Source organism: Triturus cristatus, chromosome 11 (genome assembly GCF_964204655.1).
Source record: "Triturus cristatus chromosome 11, aTriCri1.1, whole genome shotgun sequence".
Taxonomy (NCBI): Eukaryota; Metazoa; Chordata; class Amphibia; order Caudata; family Salamandridae; genus Triturus; species Triturus cristatus.
The window spans coordinates 822996666-823018402 of NC_140594.1; the positions used below are offsets into that span (position 1 = coordinate 822996666).

Below are 21737 nucleotides of genomic sequence, written 5' to 3' on the forward strand. Positions count from 1 at the left end.
TGTAGTCCGGTACCGCCGTCGGGACGCAGTTCAGGCACAGGACAGCCATATCCACAGAATGTCGATAAGGGAGTGGAGCGCTAGACCCATTACCTCAAAGGACCGGCTCAGGGGGCAGAGAAAAACAAACAGGCAGCTGGCGGGTGCATTGACCAACTATTTGTCAGATGGCTGAGAGCCTCGGAGCGAATGTTCACCCTCCAAGGAGCAGATAAGCTGTATAATGCCCTGCTTTTCTTGGGATGAAGTGTAGACTCCTCGGGAGGAAGGGCGTCTGGAGCGATGAACCTTAGTCCATTGGGTTTTTGCCGTCTCGCGGATCTTGGGAGGTAGGCGTTAGGGACTTGTGGGTGGTGTGTCAGGGATCTGGAGCAATTGGGCAGCTTCTCGGAAGGACCGCAACACCCAGTGCTTGGATTCCCACTGGACGATATGTGCAAATGGGTGTCCCCATTGGTAGAGAACACCCAGTTCTCGTAGCTTATCCTTTATAGGCCGGAAATCTCTGCGGCGGCGGAGTGTAGTGGGTGCAAGGTCCTGAAACACCTGGATGGGAGTAGCCTTGAAGGGGAGATCCGGTTTGTCTCGAGCTGCCTTGAGGATGGCCTCCTTCTCTGTAGAAAAATGGACATGTGCCAAGATTTGGGGGGTGAGGCCCGGTCGTCCTGGTGGGCCAGACACTCGATGGGCGTGGTCCAGGGCTGGCGTAGATGCATCCTCGTCTCCCCTGATTTTTTTTATTATTATTTTTTTTTTTAAACAGACTTTATTAGGGCACAGAACAAAATGCAGTCAATCCCCTTCCCCAGTACTCCGCCCTCCAGCCAAATCAGGATGTAGTGCAGTGATCACCCCACCAAACTGATCACAACTGTACAACAGTCATCGTGAAATTTTGCTTTTCCTATGCCTGCTGAAGAGGGCGCGATACAGCGCTGCCATCTTCCTAAAACCACTATCTGCTTTCGATGTTGCCAAGAAGCAAAATATTGGCATGGGGAGCTCCTCCATTTGAGGAGAGGAGCATCGCCTCACAAGCCCTAGATCTGAAAAATAAAATAGTAATAACGTTTATTTATTACCATTTTATTTTTCAGCAACCGAAATACAAGTAAGGACGGGGACCAGTGCTGCTGAGTGGCAGCAGCATGGAGCTGTGTGCTTTAAAATGCGCATGTCTCTTTGGCTGGCCGTCCCAATGTGCATTTTAAACTTCTCTAACCTATCTGTCTTAGACAGCTGGCTTTGAGAAAGCAAAGGCCTCCAATGCCTTTAGGAGCGCTGAAAGTGTCTGCTCTATCCAATCCTGGTGCTGCTCTCATGCTGAGAAAGCAGCACCAGGATTGGGTATTGCGGTCTCTCGACAGCTTCCACAAGACACCCGAGGGAGGAGGAAGTCACGCTGCAAGTTTGAAAGGTAAACCTTTTTTTGTGACCCCTCTCACTCACCACCCTCAGCTCATGCCAGCCGCCACTGATACTTGTGCTAGATGGACTGTCTGGATTGAAGCTTTCGATGATTTCATTGATGCACTGGAAGAAGCAGATGACAAAAAGGTCATCAAATATCTCAAAAACGTGGCTGGTGTCGGAGTGAAGGAAGGGATAAAGAAAATACCAAGAGGCGAAGAAACTTCATACCCCCAAATTAAAGAAGTGCTGCACCCCAAATTCAATTCGATGCAGAACATTGATTATGAAAGGTACTTCTTCAGTAGGGAGGGGAGGGGAGGGGAGGGGAGGGGAGGGGAGGGAGAGAGAGAGAGAGAGAGAGAGAGAGAGAGAGAGAGAGAGAGAGAGAGAGAGAGAGAGAGAGAGAGAGAGAGAGAGAGATGGTGAAACAATGGACAAATTTGCTGAAAGACTTCAAATGCTCATCAAATACCGAGTCCAACGAATTCATTGATGAAGAAGCCATTCATCTCAGAGTCATAGAGGGGTGAGGATAGAAAGGTTGCCTCGGTATATAGTACCACTTTGTCTGAAAGAAATGTGATATAAGGTGGCTGCACCGAGAGCGCTTCGAGTGCTTATGCGAAAAAAATAAGTATTACAACCAAAAACATAGTCTTCATTAGAAGACGTAGTGGAGAGCTGTGCATGGATTTGAATGGCTTGCACAAGAATAAAGTGCGGAACTAATTTGGATTCCACTATGGCATCACAAAGGGTTTCAGAGGGAACACAAGTTAAACCTTTTAGAAACCTAAAAAAACAGATAATTTTAACAAGGATGGCTGGTCTGGTAAATGTAAAAAAGGTAGAAAGAGCCAATAAATAATCTTTTACTGTGCCCACTGCAAGTCCTTTCTGGGCCACAGATTAAAACAAATATTATGAGATCTGACAGCTTAGCCTGTAACGGGTCGGTATTGTGGGTGCCACACGAGACTATGCAATCAATTGCCGCCACTCAATCACTACTCATGGAGATGTAAATTGTGCAGGCACACGTGTAGGACCCTGCTCTGCTGCTGTGAGAAGAGATACGCCTGAAGCGGTAACCTGGTTAGAGGGCAGATGCTCATGCCCAGAAGTTCAAGGTAACACACACTCCTTCCCTAGTCGGGAGCTACTAGGATGACTTGGTCCTGGCAGATCCTCATCTTGGGGCAGCAGTGGGAGAGGTGCAAAGCACGTATAGGAGTCCTGTGCTCCACTCTGTCTGGAATGCGTCTCAGAGAGAGAGTGTTCTTGGAAACTAACATACAAATGATTAGACATTGCCCATTCTTGATGGTGGTGAAAAGATTGAGCTAGAGTCCTCCTCACTGCTGGCAGATGCCCTGTACCATCTCAGAGTGTATCCACCACTCATGTTCCGTGAGCCGCTGCCAGCTAAGCTTGTCAAGCACTACCAGGGAAATACCCTGGTGCTAGAGTAATTTTTCAGAGATTAAGTGACTTCTGGCACATGACCCAGGACTCCACCCCACGCTGCCGGTTGCAGTACCATATGACAGTAGCATTGCCCGTGACCACGATTAACAGCCTCCCTTTGATGGACAGCCGGGTCTGGTGGCTCAGTGGACTAAAGCAGCCACTGCAGGGGCCTGTGTGCGACCTTATGGTCACAGGTTCAAATCCCGGCGGGTCCACTCAGCCTTTCATCCATCTGAGGTTGATAAAATGAGTACCATTGAGTTGGTTAACAATAAACATCTGTTATTCAGTGCCAGGACACCTACGGGTAATCGTGCGCTTTACAAATACACCTGTTATGTTATAAGGCTTCAGCGCTAAGTGAATGAAGGCAACTCCAACTGGTTGATGGGGAGACAGGTTTCCACAAGAGACCACAGTCCTCTGATCTTGATCTCTTCCACATGACTTACCCCTCCCTGTATCGATACATCTGTCACCATTGTCAGCTGTGGGTGGGGCAGTCTGCCACCGGTTCAATTGTGGCTGAGCACAACACAGCAGGTCTTTTATAGTCTCCTCTGAAACCTGGATGGAATACAATAGGTTTCCTGGTGCTGGGCCCACTGAGACTTCAGGTTCAACCGAAGAGCCTGTATATGCCATCCGGCATAGTCAACGAAAGGATGTCAAGAGACTCAGAAGCCTCAAAGCCACTCTCACCAAGAACCAGGACTGAGGCTGAAATATGAAATAACGGGAACACAGTCCAAATGTTCGGGACACATGGAGGTGAGGGAAGGCCCAAATCTGCTCCATGTCCAGTATGAAAGTAAGTCTCTGCGAAGGAGTTAAGTCTGACTTTGGTACGTTAATCGTAAACCAGGTTTGCGGTCTCTGGCGGTGGTCATTGGCTGAATGTAGTGAGCCCGCCTTCAACATCCATTCGACAAGTTATGGAAAACTTTGATTTCCCCACCCCTCAAAGGATTGCTGCGACTAAAGTAAACACCAGAGGAGCACTGGTGAGGTCAGAGTGGAGCATGGCAAATTGAAAATACTCCTGGCCCGCCTTGAACTGCAAGTAGTGTCTGTGAGACTGGAGAATTGGTACTTGGAATTAAGCGTCCTGCAGGTCTAAAGCCATCATCCCGTCACCTAGATTCATCTGCGAAGAAAAAACCTGGGCCAGCGTGGTCATCTTGAATTTGTCCTTCAACAAGAAGGGGTTCAGAGGGTGGAGGTCTAAAAGAGGATGCCAGCCTCCGTCATTCTTCGGCACTAGGAAATAACAGGAGTAACAGCTAGTCCCTATCTTCATGCCTATTTTGGCCAAAGAAACCTGCACGTCTTAGACCAAGATGGTAAAGTGCTTCTCTGAGAGATATTTTGATGTGGGTAGAGGATGCGGCAGGTCGAAAAGGAATGGCAGGGCAAAGGCTTAGTTGGACGATCTGGAGGACCCACATGTGTGGTTTTGTGCTGCTAAGGACAAACTAAAGTGGCTTCTATAGGGATGCTGAATGGGCGGGAGACTGGAGATTTCACTACCACTGATGGTCTGGGCACTGTGTGTTTGATCTCCGCCCCAGAAAAGAATTGGGTGGCGGTTTTAGGGATCAGTGGGCCTTGGTGTGGGTAGTTCGCCAACCTTCTGGAGTACCTTTGAAAAGGGCAAAACTATTGAGAACACTGTCTTTCAGGGACAGAAAGGCCTAAGGAATGTGCTGTGGCCCAGCTTCCTTGAAGGCGGTCCAATGACGAATCAGTCGTCTCACGATACAAATGAGACCCACCTAACAGCATGTTCATTAAAGAGGCTTGCACATCTCTAGACAAGCTATGGATCTCATCTAAGCATTTATCAGACTCACCAAACTATTGTCAACTGCTCCGCTGAAGCAGTCAGTAGAGTCCAGAGTAGATGATGTACTTTGCGGAATCCTGATCATCCTGGATGGTTTGAGCCAACCTGGCCCGATATTCCTTGGTGACTTGACAAGGTTTCGCTAACCATATCTCATAAAGCATGGGTATGTTTCCCCAGCAACCAGCTGGCACTAACTAACAGGAAGGCAAGGTTGGTCGTGGAAAACATCTGCTTTTTGAATGTCTCCAGACATTCTCTCTGGTACAGAGTGCTGCGTCAAAAATATCAGAGTTGCATGCCACTGCCGTGTGGATTCTGGCAATCTACCTGTTCACTGGTGGGCAGAAACCGGGCTTAGACCAGGAGCTGATAAGGTGTGAACTAATTAAATGCAAAGTAAAGGTTCCAACACAGTTTGGACTGGTTGCAAAATTCCTATTACAATTTTGATTTTGAACAGTTGGCAGTTATAAGTCCAAAAACTCTGTGGCTCGTCTAAATACTACATCAAAGGAGGCACGTTCTCCTGTGGTGGTCCAGGACGCTTTGATCAGAGTCTGAAATTAAAAGTTATAGGAGCCCTGGGGTTCGGCTCCGAGACAAAGGCATGATACGGTCTGTGTCTGAATGAATTGGGGCATGGTGCATCTGTATGGTACTGAGGTGCAACCTCAGCTGGGGGCAGGATGGATTTGGCTAAGAGTTAGAGAAGACTATAGGAAGGAAGTAGACTTCTGGCACTGACAGCGGTGGTGATGGAGAATGTTGCAGAGATTGGTGTGGATTTTGGTGTTGGAATGTCATCTGCTATGGCATTGAAGCATCTATAGCATCGAGGTTGGTCCTGGAGGCACGGACAGCCCCCAGGGTAGACACTCTGGTGCTGTACCGTCTGAAGGCCTCTGCGGATTCTTGGAGGACAAAGGCACACCAGCGAGAGAATCAAAAGGCTGGCAAAAATTCAAAACATGGCGTTTCTAAAGGTCTGATCACCAATGGATCCAAAAACTCGGGGTGCTTCGAGTTCAGTTGCGGAATCAGCTCTTTAGCGAGGAAAAACAACGAGACTGGAGGCATCCTGACAATTTCTCAGTCTGGTGGAGCTGGGACGAATCCTGCTTCCTCTTCGTGTTTCCACTTTCATTCCAACTTACAGGAATATTTGAACCTCGAAGTAGACCTGTCGCGGGAATGGGTCCACTCCCCCAAACTAGAGTGGGAATTCTGAGCCTTCTTATGGTGTTCAGCAACGTACAGCTTCGTGATCCCGGATCGCCTTAAGGTTCATAAGGGCGCACTCTGTGCTTTACTTGGAGTTGTGCGCCATGAAGTATGCTCAGTGTGAATCTTTCATTTTGTGGCATATTCACGGGCACACTCATTACTTAGCATGCCCCAAAAATTAAATCCTCCGTACCACCTAAACCAGGCTTCTCCAACGAGTCGCTCGTGAGCAACTGGTAGCTCTCCAGCTATCTGTAAGTAGTTCTCCTGTGTATAGCCCAGCCTAATAAATTAGAAATATTTTCTTAGCTGAATTAATATATATAAACTAAAATTGAATGTGTGTATTTTAAACGCAAATATGTGCATTTTCAAAACTCATAAGCTGATGTTTGAAGAAAAATGGTTGTTTTTCTAAGATATGTTTAAAGCTGATATTTGAGTAATAAATTATGCGGTGTTAGGAAGCCAACTTACTAATATTATTACTGTGATATCATGGGCATTGCAACTAAGGCTGTTCTTAATTACCCATGTAAAGGCATTCCAAATTGGCAAAAGATTTTTTTTACATTACTGCTGACAACCCTACCTGATGTACTGAGGTGATGAATGCTAGTAATCTTGTATATTGTGGCTAGAAATGTATGATGTGGACACCATTTTAACATTGATAATGATAGTAGCTCCGAATGGGTTTCATCGAACAAAAGTAGATCTCAATATAGAAAAGTTTGGCGATCCCTGAACTATGCACCTGAACAGCAGCAATCTTCAGTAGATGTTTATATTTGCCTTATAAATAAGCATTTCATTGTATGAACAAAAGTTTTTAGTACATACAAAATCAGGAATCTCCAAGACTACTCAAATTGTAATGCTTAAAAAGGAATCCTGAACGAACAATCTGATCACTTTACAGTTGCATACTGTCAAAACATGACTTTTTGTTTTGATTTTGCCACATTTACCTGATGTCACATGTCTTGAAACCACTGCCATGAAAGCCACAATGACCAAACCTATCGCCCTTAGAATTCACATCCCTGAAACAAACCTCCGGCGCTGATTTTGCCTCTGCAATATATGAAGAGTAAGCATAATGTCAGCATTATTCTATTAAGTACATTTATGCCAGATATGTACACCACAAGCATTTCTTTACAGGCATAAACATCAAGCTTAAGACAGAGAGATCTCTATATAACATGAAGGGCCTTAGATATTACCTTTTGCACATAGTTCATTGGCAATGCAGTTAGCAGAGTTAAGCTATTAAATATCCAATGTGTTCATTCATTCCATTCCAAATTTTAATAGCTACTGATTTAATCTGATTGGCGATCTGTATTTTTCTCCTCTTACATAATTCTAGTGACAATGAATAATTTTCTTTAACATGTCCAAATTATTTGCAAACAATCTTTAGGTCTGGCACGGAGACCACTTTGGCGGTCTTGCCACAGAAACGTAATTAAAAAATATAATAAATAAAAAATGTATACATATATTAATATATAGGGAAGCTATGGGTCAGCCTTCTTTATTCATTGGTCTTTTTACTTGTCATTTGCATTTTGCTTCCCCTCATTATACCAGACAAGATGGGCCATGGAGTCACTCTACTTCAGCCAATGGCTCTCTTGTGCAGGGAGTCACTGTATTTTTCCCGATCACAAGGGTACATCCTCATAAAATGAAGTACATTTGAGCTCCAGGTCTTAGCCAAGACCTTTTGATTTTACCAATATTATATATATAATATGTAAGTACTGGCTTTGAGCTAGTTCTCCTCATCCATTAGTCTGTCATTCAAGTTTTTGCTCCTCCCACTACAGCACGGGGAAATGGGTCAGCCCACTTCAGCCATTGGCTAACGTCACTGTGAGTGAGAGCATTCTGATCTTTAAAAGAAGCATGCCCGCTTTCAAAGTAGTTTCCTTCAGTGCTAAAGGTTTATAAAAATATTGACAAAATAAAAGAAGCATTTAAAAAGCTGAAAGGCTGGCAGCCAATGCCAGACCTATTGGCTTTGCCAATATTTATTATTTTTTTGCCACCTTTGTGTGTTTAAACTAAGTCTTCCCCTTACAGTAATTCAAAGTTAATAGTACCTTTTCTTTGCACCAATTAGATTAATCTTTTCCAGTTACTTGCACTGAAACTGAAAAGGGTTTCTATATCAGTTCTAAAAGCAATGTGTTGTGGTAGCCAGTTTCTATTCCTATGAAGGTGCTGGCCATGTTGCGCCTATCGTCAATTGTTGTAAATACCAACCAGGAAGCAAAGTACTGGCCATACCCTTCGAAAATCTTTACTTTAAATGCTTGCTGTGGCAGCATTATCCTTTAGCACATCAGCACTCTTCTTCTACGAAGAGGGGCTCTGTGCTACACAATCATTGTGCAATCCTTTTCATCCTTCTGTTCACCTATCTGCTAGGGAGTACGAGCGCTGCTCCATTAAAAATAGACGTGATTATTATTTTTTTATTTACAATATTTTAATGCCAGCATATGGCCACCATGTTTCGGTGACAGTCCATTTTCTTTTTTCTTTGGAATTTTCAGGGAATGCAATGGCAATAAAAGCTCAAAATAACCATGGTACCTGCTTGCCAAGACCAGACCTAATAGCTTTGCTAATGCTTGTTCATCAGATGGTTTTGGGATATCTCAGAAGGTTCTAACTGCTTTCAATGAATTGCTACCGAAAAGTATAAGGAAAATATCCCATACCACAAGTTACAAGGCAACTGCAATGCTCTCACAAGTTACATGAGCAAATTGAGAAATAAAACTGAAAGCAGAGTCAGTGTACAGGGTTACAGAACTCAGATGCTACTTTTGTGTGTGCTAGGTTTTAAAATAGTAGATGAGGAGTACCCGCAAAGGATCTATTTGCACAAATGTTTTTGTCAGATTTTTTTAAATTCACTATGTCAAGTTATGACATCGATAATGCAATTCACAATTATTCAAAATTCAATCCAGGAAAGAAACATTGCTTACAGAAAAAGAAAATAATTCAAAAGCAGGTGCAGTAGATTGATATTTGATATTCAATTAAAAAAACAATATATATGTAAACAAAAGGGTTCACAAAAGATCAGTCTCAGAAACACATTGAAAACGGTGATAAATACACTTTACATATCTTGAGGAACCACTCGTCAATGGGTTACCCATCCAAATCCTATATACAAAATATTAAGCTGTCTAACAAATTAGAACTAAGGGCCAGATGGAAGACCATTGATGTTTGCTACTCGCAATTTAATGCAATTTGCGAGTCGCAAACAGCAATGTACAACAGTGGCAGAGATATACTGCTTGTGATTCCCAATGAGGTCGCAAAATGCATGCCTCGTGCAAGTTAATGAGGCTGTCGCAATTTGCGACCCCATTGGGAATGGCTGGCACTCCCAGGGATGGTGGCCTGCTGGGGTCAGCAGACCTCCATGTCTGGGACTGTTTTTTAATAAGTTCTTTTTAAAATGCATCCCGTTTTCCTTAAAGGAAAACTGGATCTATTTAAAAAATAAAAATTAAACTTTTCATTTTCATTTTTTAAGGTCAGGCAGTGGTCCCTGGCCTTACAAAATGTTTGTGCATGCATTACCGAAGGGGTCTCCTTCCCCTTTGCCAGTGCTTTACCACCCTTCTGAAAAGAGTGGTAAACTGCGAGTGTTTTGCGACCGCATGGAGGGCTGTATGCAATGGCTTTGGCAATAAGGGACACTTTATTGCATATAGTAAAAATAAGGAGTAGGTTAAAGCAAATAGAAGCTCAAAGGAAGCAGAAATAAATGATGAAAGAGTATTCCAGATGTGTGATGCAGATGAGGGCTATCCTAAACATATAGTGAAAATAGAAGAAGTAAACGCAGAGACAATGTTTGATTCATGTTCTAGGCTAACTATAATTTCAGGAAAAGTTGAAAAATAGAACACCACTAAACAGAATGGACTTAAAGCCTGGTGGATATGGGGGCCAAACTATAAACATGAAAGGTTACTTTTATAGGGAGAATTCAGTACCATGGAAGAGAATTCCAGACAAGCGTATACGTATCTGAGAAGGGTGACTATATTTTAGGTTGGCCTGTCCAAAAGAGCCTAGGAATATATCTAGACACTAACGCTTGTCCTCAAATACAAATACAAACAATTCAAGAAAACAGCTTAGTGAATAATTTCCCAGAAGTTTTCAGTGGGAAGTTAGACTGCCTTAAAAACATTCAAATAAATAAATAAATCTAATCCTGTAGTATCCAAGGTCAGCAGACTCCTGGTGAATGTCTCAGATGCTGAGAAAAGAGAGTTAGAAAACTTGTGCGAACAAGATGTTATTGACCCATTAGAAGTCACTGAGTGGCTTGCACCCAAGTTGGATCTCGCGGCCCTCAATAAAGAGGTAGTGGTTGATAGACTTTCCTTACCCACCATTTCTGAATTGTTCACAGCTCTAAAGGGGACCCAAATGTTCTCAACTGTAGACCTAGCATCCACCTATTACCAAGTATCCCCGCATCCCGAGTCACAAGACCTCACCGCCTTTATTACACCTCTTGTCGCTTATAAATTCAAACTCATTGAATGTTGTGTAGCATGGATGATATGGCTCACTGAAACACAGGGCAGCAGACACTAGCCCAAAGGGCATGCTCTGCAAAAGCAAGACTTCTAGCTAAGTAGATGCATTTTTTTCATCTGAATCTAGCAGTTCTCTATGAAGCAAAGTCAGTACATTTTTTAAGCTTCTTTCAATAACCAAAGAGAACAAAAGTGAAAGTGAGCTGCCTATACTGCAAGCATAATATTAGCTTTAGTTGATTATGTAAGCTGATACAAGTTATGCAGAAAGATTGGACAATGTGAAGTACTGTGAAGTGGAACTTTCTTTTATACACGCTAGACCCTCAAAGTGCATTAGTTGCCAACACAACATTGTTTAATGACTTTATATCTACATAAAGACAGAACTGATCAAATGTTCTCTGCAATACAAAGAATGTGATAACTGCTCAGTACTTCTAGAATTATCCATCCAGCTTCTAAAGTGTCAACTTTTCCTTAAATGAGTAATACGCTGCTAAAGGTATATTGCACTGTTGCCTATGTACAGGAGGGTTATTTGTATGTGTGGGAATATTTGCCCAATATCCATGTGTAACCAATATCAAAAGGCATGTTTTGCAACTGAATTAAATCAAATGATCAAGACATTGTGTCTCTTCCTTCTCAGTGATGCCAGCTTATGTCTGATGTTCTTACTATTAGTAAAATTCTGTTTTGAATGAGAAGCAAGAATCCCAGACTCACTAGCTATCCTTCCTTCAACGTTTTGCGCTTGTCAAACTGACTTTTTGGGACTGTTTATTTACTTTTTTAATAGCCCATCACATCACATTGTGTAAATGGAACATGTTTGATCAAGGATTCACAAGTAATTATTTTAGATAGTCTGTAAAGATCCACACAGTTGGGTGGCATGGTGGAAAACCATCACTGCTTGCTGCATCTAGAACCACCAAAAGCACAGGCTAGTCACTGTTCCTAAGCTTGACCTTTAAGTTCTCTACATGCATTTAAAAATCAAAAGTGTTTACAGAGTCTAAAATAATTTATGTTCTCTCTCCTTGCCTATGGACCTTGAACTGATTTCCTGATCCACCAAAACACCATGGTCCAGGTAATCATTACCTGGGAAGAAGTCATTATCAATTAAAATCTGAGTGAGACCCTTCTCAAAGACCACAACTATGTAATATAAGTGAAACTTTACAAGACAGGCAGAGACACTACCTTTCACTGAAAGTGTATCTCCATTATTGTAAACTAATGTGACATCAAAAGGAAATAGGGTAGCTTGAGAGCTCGAATTATCAGGTAGTGCTAGGTTTAGCTTCTTAAACTAGAGGCAGAATCAAATTCAGCTTTACAGATCACATTGTAAACTTTCACATCAACAATATGCCCATGGGTTATAAATAACCTAAGAAATACTTGAGATTTCTGAGGGGAAAAAATGGTGAGATGGTCCCTTGTTTACCATCAGGCTTGGGAATAATGATGGTGAGAAACATTTTGAATATTCTCCAACATATATAAGTGAGTTGATTTAGCTTTCTGTGTTTTCTGTCACCTCCCCAGTCCCATTAGTGGGTGTTTCAGGCATTTTTGCATTCTAGGCCTGAATCAACAATACAAAATTATTAACGTGGATTTACAGCACAGTGCAAACAATCAAAATGTTACCTTGGAAAACGCCCTGTGGTAAGTGGGCAAGGTGTACAACTGAATGTGAAGGTATTCCGTAAGCCGGAATCACGCTGTGCCTTCACAGCGCTGTCATTAGAAAAAATGTATCTTTAGTACGCACTTGTTCAGCACGCAAGTCGTTATAACGACTTGCCTTGGGGGGGCCCTAGATTTTGAATAGGTTAATTTACTATTCCAACTCCAGTATGCGCAACAGTAGGGAAGGTGTTGGACTTTAAATCCAACACCATTCCACCAAGGCGCCCCTCTAAGGCAAGTCGTTATAACTACTTGTGTGCTGAACGAATGCGTACTGAAGCCGCGGTCGTTCTTTTGCCGGCCCAGTAAAGGCACAGCGGGATCCCAGCTTCGGTCTGAAGGATGTTTCCCGTACAACTACCTACAAATATAGCAATGCTCCACTACCAAAAGCTCATTCACTTTTATGACTCTAAATCCCTTCAAGTATATTACTTAACCCATGCACAATTACCATACGAAGGTCTGTGAACGTTTGCACAGCACAAAAATTAGTTATACAGCATCATCCAGTTATTTTATTATTAGATAGAGAAAACGTTTTTTCATTACATACTTGAAACTGTTAAAATCGAAAAAATCACAGACCCGATGATGAAAACAAAGAATCAACTACATTCACCCACTCTGCCTAAAAAACAAGATATGGTAATTTAAGAAACAAAATTCACGTTTCTTCATAAATTATGGCTCAGTTTACATAATCTTAATGAAGACAATATCGTGTATCCTCGTGTAGCCTCTGCTTTTTTTTTTTAGTACAGGTGACTCAATCATCACTGTATTTGTATATGTTTGAGTTTAACACTTTTGGTATGCAATAATAAGAAAATATTACAGAAACGTATGATATATTCCTCATTGACATATTTAGCTTTATATAAGAGACACTTACTTGAGCCAAAAATGGCCTGGCACTGGGCATCATAGTACTGACAAATTCCATTATAACAATAGGATTTATTGCTCTGACAAGGATGTCCATCCTGAATAAAGACATCTGGTTGGCAAAATGGAGATGAGCCATTGCAATATTCTGGAAGATCACATTCATTAGAACTTGACCGACATTCTGTGCCGCCAGGAACAAACTAAAACACAAAAAGAACACATCTATAGTAATAGAGCTCCCAGTTTAAGACTGCAAATAATTATATATTTTTTTCACAATTCCTTTCAGTCTGGGGCATAAATATATACACCAGCCCAATCATCCACAATTCTACGTTTGGTGTGTTTGAGCAGAACCACATTAGTCATAGAGATTGACTCACAGATGGACTGTGGTTGAGAATGCAATCACCGCACAAATCCCCAAGAAATTAAGTGTCAGTAATCATATAGTGGAATACATATTTTGAAATAACTTCATGTTTTTTAGGTCTCTCACAACACAGTTATCTTTGCCCCGGGGATGGAATGTAATATATATGTGTGATAAAGTAAGCAAGCACATTAATGTCTTTATATTTCAAAATATGCAGGAAGGCATACCTTCAATTTGTGGCATCAGTAATTTGTTTTGACAAATTAAACAAAAGGAATATGCTACTTACCAGTATGCATCTGTTCTTGGCATGTAGAGCTGCGGATCTATACACTGTGCATAGATCGCCATCTGGTGTTGAGCCCGGATGTTTGCAGTTTGTTTTTCCTCTTGGAAAGTCTTTTGAAGTCACGAGTTCGGTGACTCCTCCTTTGGTTCGTATTGCGCATGGGCTTCGGCTCCATCCTCAGATTGTTTTTCGCCAGCAGGGAAAGATGGAGCGTAGTAGTAACAGTAAAGAAACCCATGTGTATTGTATCTAAATAAGATCAGACTGGAACGGATACAGGTAGCCGGGGAGGCGGGTGGGCGTGTATAGATCCGCTGCTCTACATGCCAAGAACAGATGCATACTGGTAAGTAGCATATTCCGTTTGAGGCATATGAGCTGCAGATTTTACACTGTGCATAGATTACATAGCAGTACCCAACCCTAGCGGCGACCACCGGCATCCGTTGCAGTCGTTTGAAACAGTGTTTTTAGTACAGCTTGGCCCACACTAGCTTGTTGCTTGTGTCGATTGTTGCTTGGTTTGCACATCTACACAGTAATGTTTCGTGAAGGTGTGCGGTGTTGACCATGTCGCTGCCTTGCAGATGTCATCTAGTGGTATGTTCCCTAGGAAAGCCATAGAAGCCCCTATCTTCCTTGTAGAGTGGGCTTTAGGGGGAACCGATAGCATTCCTTTTGCTTTTTGGTAGCAAATCTGTATGCATTTTACAATCCACCTAGCTATCCTTGATTTGGAATAGGGTTGCCTTTGTGTGGTGGGGAGAAGGAAACAAATAGCTGTTTGGTTTTCCTGAAAGGTTGTGTTCCCTGGATGTAATAAAGTAAAGCCCTTTTAACATCCAGTGTGTGTAAGGCTCTTTCCGCAACTCTTTGGGGTTGCGAGAAAAAGACTGGTACTTCTACCGACTGGTTTAAATGGAATGGAGAAATGACTTTGGGTAGAAATTTGGGATTGGTGCGGAGTACAACCTTGTTGTGATGCATCTGAAGAAAAGGTTCCTGTATAGTGAGTGCCTGTATTTCACTAACTCTTCTGAGGGAAGTGATGGCCACTAGAAAAGCTGTTTTCCATGTGAGAAAGTGCAGCTCACACTTATGTAATGGTTCGAAAGGGGGTCCCATTAACCGTGTGAGAACTATATTCAAGTTCCAAACAGGTGAGGGTGGCACTCTGGGTGGAATTACTCTTTTGAGGCCTTCCATAAAGGCCTTGATGGCAGGCACTTTGAAAAGTGAGAGGTATTTTGTAAATAGGCAGCACTTGCAGCGAGGTGTAACCGAATGGAAGTATATGCTAGGTTACACCTTTGTAAATGGAGTAAATAACATATAATGTGCTGTATGGATACATTTAAAGGATTGATTGCATTGTTGTGGCAGTAAACAACAAATCTTTTCCACTTTGCTGCATAGCACGCCCTAGTAGTAGGGCGCCTAGCTTCCCTGATAATGTTCATGCAATCAGGGGGAAGGTTAAGGTATCCAAATTCTAGGACCTCAGGAGCCAGATCGCAAGGTTGAGTTGAGCTGGGTCCGGGTGCCTGATCTCTCCATGGTTCTGGGTTAGTAGGCATGGCGAGAGGCGTAGCTTTTGGTGTGGTACAAATGAGAGTTCCAGCAGTGTGGTGTACCACGGTTGTCTGGCCCATGTTGGAGCTACCAGGATCAGAGTTAGGGAATGCTGCTGTAGCTTTCGCACCACTAATGGAATTAGTGGGAGAGGTGGAAAAGCGTATGCAAATTTGTTTGACCAGTTCATCCATATCGCATTGCCTTCGGACAATGGGTGTGGATATCTGGCGGTGAAGCTTGGGCATTTTTTGTTTTCGTGGGTGGCGAATAGGTCTATGTGTGGATGCCCCCACTTCTGAAAGAACGGGTGAAGAACCTGTGGGTGAAGTTCCCACTCGTGGATCTGCTGTGTCTGCCTGCTCAGCAGATCTGCCACGGTGTTTTGTACTCCTGGGACGTGTTGGGCTAGGAGAAAAATCTTTTGTGGAATTGCCCATCTCCATATGCTCTGTGCTAACTGAGAGAGCTGTGGAGAGTGTGTGCCCCCCTGTTTTTGAATGTAGTACATGGCAGTCATGTTGTCTGTGCGAATGAGGACTGCCTTGCCTGAGATCTGCGCCTGGAAGGATTTTAGGGTGAGGAAGATCGCCAGTTACTCCAGATGGTTGATGTGGAGTAACTTCTGTTGCGGCGTCCACGTGCCCTGTGCTGTGAGATATAACAGATGAGCTCCCCAGCCGGAGAGCGATGCATCTGTTGTTAGGATTATTTGTGGGACCGGGTCCAGGAACGGTCGACCTCTAGAAAAGGTTTGTGGGTTTCCACCACTGCAGAGAGCGATGGGTGAGACTGTCTACCAACACCAGATCTGTCAGTTGTCCCTGGGCCTGGTTCCACTGGCGCGCCAAGCACTCTTGGAGTGGACGCATTTGGAGTCTTGCATGGGGCACTATAAAGATGCAAGAGGCCATCATCCCTATGAGCTGCATAAACACTCTTGCTGGGAGAGAGTGTTGAAATAGGAATTTCTGACGCAGCGCCTGTATTTTTGCAATCCTAGCAGGATTGGGATAGGCTATGGCTTTTGAGGTATCTATGGTGGCACCGAGATACTGTTTTGTGTGTGATGGTATCAGGTGGGATTTTTGATGGTTAACTGTGAAACCTAGCTGGTGAAGTAGTTGGACCGTAGCGGCGGTATGTTGCACACATTGTTGGTAGGATGTGGCTTTTATCAGCCAATCGTCCAGATAAGGGAAGACGTGAATGTGCTGTCTTCTGAGGTATGCAGCCACTACTGCCAGGTACTTGGTGAAAACCCTTGGTGCTGTTGTTACCCCAAACGGGAGCACCTTGAACTGGTAGTGTTGTCCGTCTACCACAAACCTGAGGTACTTTCTGTGAGACTGGTGTACTGGGATGTGAAAGTACGCGTCTTTCAAGTCCAGAGTGGTGAGAAAACCGTTCTGGGAGAGAAGTGGAAGAACCTGTTGGAGGGTTACCATGTGAAAATGGTCTGAATGAATGTAGGTGTTAGAGGTCTGAGATCTAAGATAGGTCGTAGGGTCTCGTCTGTCTTTGGAATTAGAAAGTACAGGGAGTAGACCCCTAAATTTTGTTGATTTATGGGGACCTGCTCTATTGCTCCTTTTTGCAGGAGGGAGATCACCTCTTGTGTTAGTAGCGCAGTATGTTCTTGCGACATAGGGCGGTGCCTGGGTGGAATGTTGGGGGGTGTTGATGTTAATTCCAGGCAATACCCTGACTGAATAATTTGTGTCACCCATCTGTCTGAAGTGATTGTCTCCCAGACGTGAAGGAAATATTGTAGTCTGCCTCCGACCGGAGTGGAATGGTCTGGAGGGAGCGGGGGAAAGTCATTGGGCAGGAGGTGTGGCAGAGCGGGCGGTATTTGTTTTGCCTCTGCCCTTATTATTCTTGCCTCTGTATCCGCCTCTTTGATAACCCTTCGTGAAGGTAGATTGAGGAGGGGATTTATAGAACGTGGACGCACTGTCCGAGGAGTAGCCTCTGTCCGTGCCCCGAAAGGAAGAATGGCGAAAGGAGCGCCTGGGAGTCTGTGTCTGTAGGGCTCCCATAGATTTCGCCGTGTCTGTATCTTTTTTCATTTTTTCGAGGGCTTCGTCTACTTTAGGGCCAAATAGATGATCTTGGTCGAAAGGGTGATTTAATATGGAGGCTTGTACCTCTGGTTTAAACCCTGAAACCCTGAGCCAGGCATGGCGACGGAGAAGGACACTGGTGTTTATGGCCCTGGAGGCTGTATCTGCTGCATCTAGGGCACATCGTATCGAGGTATTGGTTATTGTTTTTCCCTCTTGAATAAGTTCATTAGCCCTAGTCTTGTACTTTTCAGGGAGATGGTGCATGATGGTCTCTAGCTCATCATAATGTGCCCTGTCGTAACGGGCCAACAGTGCTTGCGTATTGGCAATACGCCAGATATTGGCCGCTTGTGACGCAGTGCGCTTCCCGGACGCATCTAGGAGCTTGGATTCTTTGTCAGGTGGGGCGCCTCGCCTGACGCCTGAGAATTTGAGCGCTTCCTAGCTGTAGATACCACTAGGGAGTCTAATGGTGCAGGGCCTTTAATGTAAGAAGGGTCTGTGGGGGCGGCTTTGTATTTTTTCTCTATCCAAGGGTTTAGGACCCTGGCCCTGACTGGGTCTTTGAAAACCTCAGGGGCATGTTTAATTACGCCCTTTAACATAGGTAGAATGGCAGTGGACCTATGTGTATCGTCAAAGGTGTCTAGGAGAAAATCCTCCTCCACTGGGTCGGTATGTAACTCCACCCTGTGGTAGTGTGCCGCCCGCTGTAACAAATGGTGAAATCCCAAGGAATCTTCAGGAGGGGATGGCCTAGATGGATAAAGATCATCCTGTGGGACATCTGGGATGTCCGGATTGTTATAATCATCCCATGGGTCTGGAGATCCAGTAGGAGTGGGATCTTGTGGCACATCTGCGGGATCATAGTAAGGGTCCCTCAAATCGTCTGGGACAGGAGACAAGGTGGGGGAACGATGAGGTGGAGGGGGTGGAGGTGGAGAGGGTGGAGGAGGAGGAGGTGGGGAAGGCACCCTGAAAGGAGAGGTAGCAATGTCCTTTCTCTTTGGAGGTGGAGGTGGAGCTGGCTTGTCCAAGTGTCTCTTTTTTGAAGACAATGTCAAGTGTCCAGTCTTTGGATTCTTGGTGAGGGTTTTTTGCAAAGGATCCGGTGTGAAAAGCTCCTGTGACACTGGTTGTTCGGTCGGCGCCAAAGGTTTCGGGGCCGACGGCTTTTTAGGTTTATCTAAGCCGTGCTTCCTTGGAACCTCCGTTCTTTTGGTCGGTGCCGAAGAAGTTCTCGGCACGGTAGTGTCGGTGCCGAGGGTCTTGTGATGTTTGGTCGGCGCCGGAGGGGCAGGTTTCGACCCCGAAGGCTTCGGTGTCGGATTCGGGGTGGAGGCCGATTTTTTCTTCGGTGCCAAAGGGTGTTTCTCGGCACCGGTGGTCGGCTGGCTCGAGCCCGAGCTGCCGGAAGGCTTAATAGGCTTCTTTACCGGGCCCGAAGGTGGGGTTTGAGAAGCAATGTCCTTGGTCTTGCCTAGGCCCGGAGGCGAAGGTGTGACCGAAGCCTTTTTCGGTATCGGCGGGGGAGGGGGAATTGTACTCACGACCCGCTGCGCCGGGGTGATGTCCTCCACATTCGAGTCGTCGGCCTCGGAAGCGCTGACGAGGTCGTCGTCCTCCTGTTCGATGTCCTGCTGTCCCGGAGCTTCGACGTCGTCCCCGAAGATGTCGACTGGAGCAGAGGTCGAGGAGTGCGCCATGTTGCGTCTAGCCCGTCGATCTCGAATGGTCTTCTTTGAGCGAAAAGACTTGCAGGCGGGACAGTCTCGGGCCTCATGTTCTGGGGAGAGGCAGAGGTTGCACACCTCATGGAGATCGGTGTGGGGAAATTTGTACCCACATCGAGGGCACTTCTTAAAGGGAGTTCTTTCCATCAGCCGAGACCGGAGCCGGAATAGGCCCGAAGGCCGCCGTCGACCACCGGAATCGAAGAAGTGCCGAAGAGAAGATGAGTAAGATGATTTATATCTTTGAAGAAGCTCGATGAGCGAGGATTTATGCGTCGATCGGTGAACTGGGAAGTTCGGAACAGGAGCGCGAAGTATTACATCCGAGCCCGATGGCGGAAAAAAACAATCTGAGGATGGAGCCGAAGCCCATGCGCAATACGGACCAAAGGAGGAGTCACCGAACTCGTGACTTCCAAAGACTTTCCAAGAGGAAAAACAAACTGCAAACATCCGGGCCCAACACCAGATGGCGATCTATGCACAGTGTATAATCTGCAGCTCATATGCCTCGAACAGTGTTTACTGCCAATTGTGCACCCTTGGACTAACTCTTTCTGTTCGATTTTTATCAGGCTAAATAAAAAAAGATATACACCACAGTTTGTTATCCACCCTTTACAATGAAAAATGTATAATAGATACTACAAGAGAGGATGCTGTGCTGATCCCTGTAAGAAGGCAGGGCACTGAATTTGAAGTCTGCAGAGAGCTCAAGCAATTTCATGAGCATTTGATGAATTCTGAAGATGAGTGGGATACTTGGGGGACCTTGATGACTGATAGGGCAGGAATATTGGGCTGTTCAAAGGAAAACACCGGATAAAGGCTGCTAGTCAGACCAATTAAACAACTCAATTTGCTACACAGCTTACAATACACAAACCGCTCATGTTAGTTGCAGATGGAGGGGATCTCTTGTTGCATTTGAAGTGTGATCGTGAAAGGGGATTATTGTACCAAAACTTGTCTGGTTGAAAGAAGATTTAACAGGCATTGGCATAGCCAATAAGTCTCGCCTTTGGGACCTGGAAAACGGTAAGGATAGCCCTGTGAATATCCATGTCTTTTCTCTCATGCACTGTAAATGGGTGGCTTACGATCCATTTGTGGTTCAAATGGATCGGTCTGGTCCCCCCTCCGTGAGATGGGTGACTGGTAGAACCTCCCAGTGAACTGAATGAAGAGGCTGGTTCTATTCAGGGGTGATATCTCATGTGGTGAAAAGAAGTGTGCTTGCTGTCCCAATGAAAAGTAAAGCGGATAGATTTGAACGTCTTTTGAGGTGAATGTCTCAATATAAGCCCACTGTGTTTACAACATATGAGTATTTCCTGACTTGCGATAATGCCCCCTTCTGGTGCAAATGCTTGGCACTGCTCATTTATAAATCTGTGAAGGAAGTTTGTGCCACAGAGATGTGCCCTGCAAGGCCTGAGGCCCTAAGACAGGTTAGGAAAATGGTCAGGTGGACCGGCCCCTCAGTAGGACATCACTCACACACCTCAACTGACCGTACAGAATTCCAATTATAACGCGTCCATCAGTGACACACTCGGGCAGCGAATAGAGTGCTCCCTGCCTTGGCTGCAGCGACTCACCTGCATGGGCTTGTTCCGATGCTGATGGCGAGAATTCGGGTCAATGATGATTTTCAATGCCCGCACAAGCTTCCTGCAGTGTATTCTCACTTGCTCCTCTGTTGTAGTTACAGAGGACGACAATCATTCCATCTTTGTTTCTCTTTTAGCATTCTTTAGGTCCAGCTGGAAAAGGCTGGCTGACAATGGGAAAGGGTTGGCATGGGAGATCCGGGCTATTATCTGCACACAAAAGTGCCCTGCCCGCCCTGCCTTGCAGTGAGTGCAGCTTGGCTTCCTTGGTTCGTATTGCCAGCAACGGCTCTTAAACATTTGTTTTTTAATTCCGCCCTAAAAACACGCAGATATCAGCGTAGCCCTGACAGGGAAATAAATCATAAGCATTTTTTGCCAGTGTATTATGCGCCTTTCTGCAGGTCCTTACAAACCTAACAATACCACCTATTTGTGTGGTGAGAGACTTGCCGGTGACGCAGCACAGATGTTTCGTTCCGCGAGATTTCAAGTCGCAGCACGTATGTTCCTAAAACTGGCATACATGGCATGCTCATTTAGTAAAAAGTTTGTTAGCAGGGTGTAGCGTTTGCTTCAACCGTTGAATGTTTAGTATGAGGTAGCAGCCCCAGTGTCCGTCATCCTCCCATCAGTGGGCCGGGGTGCATTCACGGCGGTTTCTTCACACGCTTAAACAAGCTGAATATTTTTAACCTTTTAAGCCCTCAGCGCGTATTTGTGTGACCCTGCTCAGGTTCACAGTTTGTGGAGCTGGTTTCCCATGACACCTCTGGCCTGTAGTGATTTGCAGTGACGCCATTACTAAGCAGTTTACAGTGGGTTATGCCCTGCTTTATCTGTCAGGGGAGGGGAGACATCAAAGGTGTGCGGCGGCTCCCAGCCCCAGAGAGACTGTGCGGGGCTGCTGCCCTTATCTCTCCATCAGCCTCA

The 21737-nt window shown here is 44.8% G+C and overlaps 1 protein-coding gene across 1 annotated transcript in view; it reads right to left on the reverse strand.

The window, feature by feature from the left end:
- The window catches only part of ADAM9 (ADAM metallopeptidase domain 9), a 764238-nt gene that overhangs the window by 179647 nt on the left and 562854 nt on the right, over window positions 1–21737 (reverse strand). Inside the window, exons 14-15 of the mRNA XM_085634568.1 lie at window positions 13154–13349; window positions 6928–7033 (exon numbers count right to left, since the gene is read on the reverse strand). Coding sequence (XP_085490694.1) covers window positions 6928–7033; window positions 13154–13349 — 302 coding nt within the window. The remainder of the gene's footprint in view (window positions 1–6927; window positions 7034–13153; window positions 13350–21737) is intronic.